Below are 10000 nucleotides of genomic sequence, written 5' to 3'. Positions count from 1 at the left end.
GAGTTCAAGTCTCGGACATCCTGTAAGAACTGTGATCTGGATGTAATTACACTCGTAAAGAGAACGGCATTTGCACGTTCCACCGCTCAGTTTAGCTAGCCTTTGCTAAGCTAGAGAATTCAATTATCGGACATGGTTTCACCGTTAATCTCTTAGCATATATTAAGTTCAGGTTAATATTAGTTAAACTACCCTGTCGAGCTGTTTCTATATACAACTAACACTGTAACTGTTTTTAACCATACAAACACACAGTTTGGGTTAACTCTTTAGATTTTGTGTTTAGAGCATGTAATGCGAATCTCCTCTTAAAAACAGGGCATTTGGAGGGTGAATTGCATATAGTCGTGGATCTGCTTGTCAATACAAAATATTTGTGCCTTCCTTGAATTCCCCAGGTTCCTGTCTTTAAAACGGCATGAAAATGTATTCAAATGTAAAATAATGTCACTTTATGCTGCCTTCACACTGCTGGTGTTGCTCTTCACAGTGTGTACTTACTGCGAGTAACAGGTGACTTTATCCTCAAAGATGAAGTTGAACAGAGAAGACAATGGCAGCTGTGTATTGTGGATGTCTGCGGAACTGAACAAGAGATCCCGCTGAATCAGAGACTTTATTCAGTTTAATGGCATTATATGTGCAGCATGTTGTAATTGAAGGGAAACCTAAAATGGCAGATTTGTTAAAGGAGTCAGGGGCGTGTAAAGTAGATGATTAACAGGACACCTGACACCTCACCTGCTTCGGCTGACAACAGCTTTGTGTTATTTTGGTCTTTTCTGCACACACTGACAAAAAACTGGTGTTAAACTAAAAGATATTCAGTGACTATTTCACAGTGAAGCCTTTATTACAATACAATGTTTAAGTATTTTGTAATTTAGCAGACGCTCAGACTCGCAGTGAACTCCCTACAGGACCATCCTGCAGCAGCTTGAGGTGAAGTGCCTTGCTCAGGGGCTCCATGGTGGCAGGCCTGGTGTTGAACCTTCCAGGTTCTGCATGAACCTTCCAGGTTCTGCATGAACCTTCCAGGTTAATGTCAGTTTCTGCTCTAGTTCGCCCCCCCCCAAGAAAAGTTAAAGGTCGACTGAAAACTATTTACGAGGAAAAACTCAAATTTAAGAGAAAGAAATAAGACATTCTGAGTTTAAAGACACAAACGTACGAGAAACAAAACACGGAAAATAGTGTTGTCAAGCAACCGTAAAGCTTCCTCACACATCCCATTAACCTCAGGGAATACCTCTCTTGTAAACGTTCAACTCCATCTCTAACATGTAGTTAACTCTCTCCTGTCATGGCGTCGTCTCCCCTTTGAGCATCGTCAATGTTGTGTTTGTAGCCAGAAGCTTCTTAAACTATTTGTATCCAGTTTTAAGTCACTTTTTTACGTCTTGGTGTTTTTAACTCTGTTTGAAGAAGAACTCCCATGATGCACCGCTGCACCTCCACCCTTGTCTCCACTGATCCCATCTCTCTCTCCGCAGCAGTGTGATGTAGGCGCTGCTTGCTCGGCCACCATGGCCAGTGTCACGCTGAGGTACTTCTGCTACGGCTGCCTCGTCACCTCGGCCACCTGGTCCGTCCTGCTGCTCCTCTACTTCTCTCTGGGGGCCGAGCCCGGCCGCGGCAGGACCCCCTTGCAGCACCGCAGCCAGCCGATCACCAGGGGCCTGGTAGAGCGGAGGGTGGGGCGCCGGCCTCTGCCGGCCAATAAGGGAGCAGAGCTGTCGCCGGAGATGGGTGAGAATATTTAAATACTGCAAATCAGCCGCCAGCTGAGCGACACAATGTTTGTTTTTATTACGCAATCAAACTTTCAGTTTATTTTAAATATTATGTTTGCAAATATATTTATAATGTGCACAGGGATGATATTTAACGAAGCGGACCAGGAGCTGAGGGACTCTGGTTACCATCGACATGCCTTCAACGTCCTCATCTCCACCAGACTGGGGGCGCACAGAGAGCTGCCCGACACCAGAGACCCCCAGTAAGTGTGCGAGTGCGCATGTGTGACTTCCTGTCACACTGAGCATAATAACCAGCGTGTGTTTCTGCAGGTGTCGGGATAAGGTGTACCCTCTGGCTCTACCTTCTGCCAGCGTAGTGATCTGTTTCTTCAACGAGGCGTTCTCCGCCCTGCTGAGGACCGTCCACAGCGTGCTGGACCGAACGCCGGCCTTCCTGCTGCACGAGATCATCCTGGTGGACGACCACAGCGAACTCGGTAGGACTAACGCTAACGGTCTGCAGTCGGACCAACACTGATGTTTACCAACGTGTGTGTGTGTGTGTGTGTGTGTGTGTGTGTGTGTGTGTGTGTGTGTGTGTGTGTGTGTGTGTGTGTGTGTGTGTGTGTGTGTGTAGAGGAGCTGAAGGACGACTTGGATCTCTGCGTCAGGAAGGAGCTGCAGGGTCGAGTGAAGCTGGTGAGGAACCAGAGGAGGGAAGGACTCATCAGAGGACGCATGATAGGAGCCTCACATGCTACTGGTATGTCCTACATCCTTCCTCCCTACTTCCCTAATCAGTGCATCCTTATTTCCTTCACCTAGTCCATGTGTCCACGTCTTTACTCTTTATATAAGTTCTCTGCTATAGACCTCCCTGAACCGTGCACCCTAACTGCCTCCACACTACCCCCCCTCCCTCCCGACTCTAAGCGGACTCACCTATGTGTCCAGGTGAGGTGCTGGTGTTCCTGGACAGTCACTGTGAGGTGAACCAGGCGTGGCTGCAGCCTCTGTTGGCCCCCATCCAGAGGGACCGGCGCACCGTCGTCTGCCCTGTCATCGACATCATCTCCGCCGACACACTGTCATACTCACCCTCTCCCATCGTCAGGGGGGGCTTCAACTGGGGGCTGCACTTCAAGTGGGACCCCGTCCCCCCCGCTGAGCTCAACGGGCCTGAGGGAGCCACCGGACCAATCAGGTAACACGCTGACCGACCGACCAGGTGACCCGCTGACCGAGCCACCCATAAAACCTTGAAGCAGCAAAAATTAAAGCAGCATTTTGCCTTCAATAATAATATTATATATAATTATTATTATTTATTAAGAATAAAAAAGGTATTATTCATTTGTATGCCAGCTGGGAGCACAAAGTGTTTTCCATAGACGTCAAAAAAAGAAAAATCATAAATATATATTTCCTGTTTAAAAACCTAATAAAACTAAATTAAAAATGAATTTCAGTTTTTAGATATGTGACAGACGGGTCCCTTAAGGTGGACTGGCTATTCAACATGGAGTTTATTTTATTCTTCTTATTAAAGAGATTGTTTTTCATTTAAATGTCTAAGAGCCCACTGAACATACTTTATTTGCTTGTTATGAGTTGGTATAAATGTCATTGAGTTAACCTTCCCCCCCTCAGGTCTCCCACCATGGCTGGCGGCCTCTTCGCTATGAACAGGAAGTACTTTAATGAGCTCGGCCAATACGACGCCGGCATGGACATCTGGGGCGGGGAGAACCTGGAGATCTCCTTCAGGGTGAGAGTGCTGTTTCACAGACTGTCAGTGAAGGCATCATTCAACCTGAAACACAAACCGTATTTCTCCATATCGGGATGTTAATTCAACTGCTTCACATCCCTAAAATATAAAAATAATCCATAATAATTAAAAGTATTGAAATCACGTCATAAATCTTTTTTCATCAAATGTTACCAAATAAACACAAAACATGTTGTTCCAAAGGATTTCTAATTGTAGAAACGTGAACAAATAATTTCTTAAAAGTCAAGAAGTACGTCTGATGGAGCAGGGCGTGGTTAGCCTAGCTTAGCACAAACACTGGAAGTAGTAGGAAAGAGCTATCCGAGGCTCTAAAAATGTTATTTAAATGACATTTGGTAAAGCGACTAAAACCTCCAAAGCTTCGATTTGACTTAAATCATCCTCAACCTTCTGTAATAAATATATTTCTCATATATTACTGCACATGGCTACACGCAGTTCAAGCTACTTGTTCAGAATCAGAAATCCTTTAGTAGTCCCACGACGGGGAAATTTACGTTGTAAGAGCAAGAGAGTAAAGTAAAGTGGCGAGTACACATGATGATGTGACCGATGATGATGTCAGGATGTAACTTTCAGATCTGGATGTGCGGCGGGCAGCTGCTCATCGTGCCCTGCTCCAGAGTCGGTCACATCTTCAGGAAGAGGAGACCCTACGGCTCGCCGGGGGGGCAGGACACCATGGCCCACAACTCCCTGAGGCTGGCACACGTGTGGATGGACGAGTACAAGGTACACACACACACACACTACTTATAATTCCCTGCAGTGATGTTTACAGACAAAAATAAACGGTACAACCAGTTCTTTTAAGTAATAAAGACGTATCTGAAGCCTAAACAACTATTAGAGATTGATTAGTTTAAATACTTGGAGTAAAGTTCTGCGTATGTTGTAGGTTAGGGTTATGAAGTTTATTCTGGTCCTAAAAGTCTTGGGACCCTTGAGGTGGTAAAACGTTTGTCCAGCCTTTCTTGGCTGCGATGCTCTGACCTCACTTCCTGTGTCTCTGTGGTCCAATCAGGAGCAGTATCTGTCCCTGCGTCCGGAGCTACGTGAGCGCAGTTACGGGGACATAGGTGAACGTGTGGCGTTGAGGAAGCGTCTGCAGTGTCACGCGTTTCGCTGGTACCTGGACACCGTGTACCCCGAAATGCAGACCGTTGCCAATGGGAACAAGCAGCAACCGGTGTTCAACAACAAGCTGAGACGAGCCAAAGTCCTGCAGAGAGGACGGGTAAATAACGTCACGATATAGTACGGGTAAATAATGTCAAGATGTAGGACGGATAAATAACGTCACGATGTAGGTTGGGTAAATAATGTGTCACGATATAGATTGGGTAAATAACGCCGCGATGTAGGACGGGTAAATAACATCACGATGTAGGACGGGTAAATACCGTCACCATATAGGACGGGTAAATAATGTCACCATATAGGACGGGTAAATGACGTCACCATATAGGACGGGTAAATGACGTCACCATATAGGACGGGTATATAACGTCGAGATATAGGACGGGTTAACGTCACTATATAGGACGGGTTAACGGCACGATATAGGACGGGTTAATAACGTCACGATATAGGACGGGTAAATAACGTCACGATATAGGACGGGTTAATGTCACGATATAGGATGGGTAAATAACATGTCACGATATAGTACGGGTAAATACCGTCACAATGTAGGACGGGTAAATAACGTCACGATATAGTAAGGGTAAATAACGTCATGTCACGATATAGTAAGGGTACATAACGTCACGATGTAGGACGGTTAAATAACGTCACGATGTAGGTTGGGTAAATGTGTCACGACATAAGATGGGTAAATAATGTGTCACGATATAGGACGGGTAAATAACGTCACGATATAGGATGGGTAAATAATGAGTCACGATATAAGACGGGTAAATAACGTGTCACGATATAGGGCGGGTAAAAAAACGTCACGATATAGGACGGGTTAATAAGGTCACGATATAGGACTGGTAAATAACATCACGATATAGGACGGGTAAATAACATCACGATATAGTACGGGTAAACAACGTCACGATGTAGGTTGGGTAAATAACGTCATGTCACGATATAGTAAGGGTACATAACGTCACGATGTAGGACGGATAAATAACGTCACGATGTAGGTTGGGTAAATAATGTGTCACGACATAAGATGGGTAAATAATGTGTCACGATATAAACGGGTAAATAATGTCACGATATAGGACGGATAAATAACATCACGATATAGGACGGGTAAATAACGTTACGATATAGGATGGGTAAATAACATCAAGATATAGGATGGGTAAATAACATCACGATATAGGACGGGTAAATAACGTCACGATATAAGACGGGTAAATAACGTCACGATATAGGACGGGTAAATAACGTCACGATATTGGACGGTTAAATAACGTCACGATATAGGACGGGTAAATAACGTCATGTCACGATATAGTAAGGGTACATAACGTCACGATGTAGGTTGGGTAAATAATGTGTCACGACATAAGATGGGTAAATAATGTGTCACGATATAAACGGTAAATAATGTCAGGATATAGGACAAGTAAATAACGCCACGATATATGACGGGTAAATAATGTCACGATATAGGACGGGTAAATAACGTCACGATATAGGATGGGTAAATAACGTGTCACGATATAGGACGGGTAAAAAAACGTCACGATATAGAACGGGTAAATAACATCACAATAGAGGACTGGTAATTAACATCACGATATAGGACGGGTAAATAACATCACGATATAGGACGGGTAAATAACGTGATGTCACGATATAGTACGGGTAAACAACGTCATGTCACGATATAGTACGGGTAAACAACGTCATGATGTAGGACAGATGAATAACGTCACGATGTAGGTTGGGTAAATGTGTCACGATATAGGTTGGGTAAATAACGCCACGATATAGGACGGGTAAATAACATCACGATGTAGGACGGGTAAATAACGTCACGATGTAGGACGGGTAAATAACGTCATGATATAGGACGCGTAAATAACATCACGATATATGACTGGTAAATAACATCACGATATAGTACGGGTAAACAACGTCACGATGTAGGACGGATGAATAACGTCACGATGTAGGACGTATGAATAACGTCACGATGTAGGACGGATGAATAACCTCACGATGTAGGTTGGGTAAATAATGTGTCACGATATAGGTTGGGTAAATAACGTCACGATATAGGACGGGTAAATAACGCCACGATATAGGACGGGTAAATAACGTCACGATGTAGGACGGATAAATAACGTCACGATGTAGGTTGGGTAAATAACGCCACGATGTAGGACGGGTAAATAACGTCACGATATAGGACCGGTAAATAACGTCACAATATAGGACAGGTAAATAACGTCACGATGTAGGTTGGGTAAATAACGTCACGATGTAGGTTGGGTAAATAACGCCACGATATAGGACGGGTAAATAACGTCACGATATAGGACCGGTAAATAACGTCACAATATAGGACGGGTAAATAACGTCACGATGTAGGACGGGTAAATAACGTCACGATATAGGACGGTTAAATAACGTCACGATATAGGACGGGTAAATAACGTCATGTCACGATATAGTAAGGGTACATAACGTCACGATGTAGGTTGGGTAAATAATGTGTCACGACATAAGATGGGTAAATAATGTGTCACGATATAAACGGGTAAATAATGTCAGGATATAGGACAAGTAAATAACGCCACGATATATGACGGGTAAATAATGTCACGATATAGGACGGGTAAATAACGTCACGATATAGGATGGGTAAATAACGTGTCACGATATAGGACGGGTAAAAAAACGTCACGATATAGAACGGGTAAATAACATCACAATAGAGGACTGGTAATTAACATCACGATATAGGACGGGTAAATAACATCACGATATAGGACGGGTAAATAACGTGATGTCACGATATAGTACGGGTAAACAACGTCATGTCACGATATAGTACGGGTAAACAACGTCATGATGTAGGACAGATGAATAACGTCACGATGTAGGTTGGGTAAATGTGTCACGATATAGGTTGGGTAAATAACGCCACGATATAGGACGGGTAAATAACATCACGATGTAGGACGGGTAAATAACGTCACGATGTAGGACGGGTAAATAACGTCATGATATAGGACGCGTAAATAACATCACGATATATGACTGGTAAATAACATCACGATATAGTACGGGTAAACAACGTCACAATGTAGGACGGATGAATAACGTCACGATGTAGGACGTATGAATAACGTCACGATGTAGGACGGATGAATAACCTCACGATGTAGGTTGGGTAAATAATGTGTCACGATATAGGTTGGGTAAATAACGTCACGATATAGGACGGGTAAATAACGCCACGATATAGGACGGGTAAATAACGTCACGATGTAGGTTGGGTAAATAACGCCACGATGTAGGACGGGTAAATAACGTCACGATATAGGACCGGTAAATAACGTCACAATATAGGACAGGTAAATAACGTCACGATGTAGGTTGGGTAAATAACGTCACGATGTAGGTTGGGTAAATAACGCCACGATATAGGACGGGTAAATAACGTCACGATATAGGACCGGTAAATAACGTCACAATATAGGACGGGTAAATAACGTCACGATGTAGGACGGGTAAATAACGTCATGATATAGGACGGGTAAAAAATAACGTCACGATATAGGACGGGTAAATAACGTCACAATATAGGACGGGTAAATAACGTCACGATATAGGTTGGGTAAATAAAGCCACGATGTTGGACGGGTAAATTATATCACGATGTAGGACGGGTAAATAACGTCACGATGTAGGACGGGTAAATAATGTCATGATATAGGACGGGTAAATAACGTCACGATGTAGAACGGGTAAATAACATCACAATAGAGGACTGGTAATTAACATCACGATATAGGACGGGTAAATAACATCACGATATAGGACGGGTAAATAACGTGATGTCACGATATAGTACGGGTAAACAACGTCATGTCACGATATAGTACGGGTAAACAACGTCATGATGTAGGACAGATGAATAACGTCACGATGTAGGTTGGGTAAATGTGTCACGATATAGGTTGGGTAAATAACGCCACGATATAGGACGGGTAAATAACATCACGATGTAGGACGGGTAAATAACGTCACGATGTAGGACGGGTAAATAACGTCATGATATATGGCGCGTACATAATGTGTCACGACATAAGACGGGTAAATAACGTCACGATATAGGACGGGTAAATAACGTCACGATATAGGACCGGTAAATAACGTCACGATGTAGGTTGGGTAAATAATGTGTCACGATATAGGCTGGGTAAATAACGCCACGATGTAGGACGGGTAAATAACGTCACGATGTAGAACGTGTAAATAACGTCACGATGTAGGACGGGTAAATAACGTCACGATGTAGGACGGGTAAATAACGTCACGATGTAGGACAGGTAAATAACGTCACGATGTAGGACGGGTAAATAACGTCACAATATAGGACGGGTAAATAACGTGTCACGATGTAGGATGGGTAAATAACATGTCACAATATAAGACGGGTAAATAATGTCACAATATAGGATTGGTAAATAACGTCACGATGTAGGACGGGTAAATAAAATAATGATGTAGGACGGGTAAATAACGTCACGATATAGGACAGGTAAATAACGTCACGATATAGGACGGGTAAATAATGTGTCACGACATAAGACGGGTAAATAATGTGTCACGATATAAACGGGTAAATAATGTCACCATATAGGACGGGTAAATAACGTCACGATATAGGACGGGTAAATAACGTGTCACGATGTAGGATGGATAAATAACGTGTCACGATATAAGACGGGTAAATAATGTCACGATATAGGATGGGTAAATAACGTCACGATATAGGACGGATAAATAACGCCACGATGTAGGTTGGGTAAATAATGTGTCACGATGTAGGACGGGTAAATAACGTCACGATGTAGGACAGGTAAATAATGTGTCACGATGTAGGATGGGTAAATAACGTGTCACGATATAAGACAGGTAAATAACGTGTCACGATGTAGGACGGGTAAAAAAAACGTCACGATATAGGACGGGTAAATAACGTCATGTCACAATATAGTACGGGTAAACAACGTCACAATGTAGGACGGATAAATAACGTGTCACGATATAAGACAGGTAAATAACGTGTCATGATGTAGGACGGGTAAAAAAACGTCACGATGTAGGACGGATAAATAACGTCACGATGTATGTTGGGTAAATAATGTGTCACGATGTATGTTGGGTAAATAACGCCACGACGTAGGATGGGTAAATAACGTCACAATCTAGGTTGGGTAAATAACATGCCATGATGTAGGACGGGTACATAACATAATGATGTAGGACG

General features: G+C 43.2%; 1 protein-coding gene across 2 annotated transcripts in view; it reads left to right on the top strand.

Moving 5' to 3' along the window:
* Window positions 1-10000, top strand: part of galnt11 (UDP-N-acetyl-alpha-D-galactosamine:polypeptide N-acetylgalactosaminyltransferase 11 (GalNAc-T11)) — a 13111-nt gene that overhangs the window by 196 nt on the left and 2915 nt on the right. The window contains exons 2-9 of one of the 2 annotated variants that reach the window (XM_029427293.1): window positions 1497-1749; window positions 1876-1999; window positions 2070-2236; window positions 2377-2502; window positions 2694-2943; window positions 3390-3507; window positions 4114-4266; window positions 4559-4771. In XM_029427293.1, coding sequence (XP_029283153.1) covers window positions 1527-1749; window positions 1876-1999; window positions 2070-2236; window positions 2377-2502; window positions 2694-2943; window positions 3390-3507; window positions 4114-4266; window positions 4559-4771 — 1374 coding nt within the window. In that variant the 5' untranslated portion in view covers window positions 1497-1526. Of the gene's footprint in view, window positions 1-1493; window positions 1750-1875; window positions 2000-2069; window positions 2237-2376; window positions 2503-2693; window positions 2944-3389; window positions 3508-4113; window positions 4267-4558; window positions 4772-10000 lie in introns of both variants that reach the window. The other variant, XM_029427292.1, reaches the window with a different exon arrangement.

Source organism: Cottoperca gobio, unplaced genomic scaffold (genome assembly GCF_900634415.1).
Source record: "Cottoperca gobio unplaced genomic scaffold, fCotGob3.1 fCotGob3_309arrow_ctg1, whole genome shotgun sequence".
In the NCBI taxonomy this organism is placed as follows: Eukaryota; Metazoa; Chordata; class Actinopteri; order Perciformes; family Bovichtidae; genus Cottoperca; species Cottoperca gobio.
This window is presented reverse-complemented; position numbering and strand designations above follow the sequence as displayed.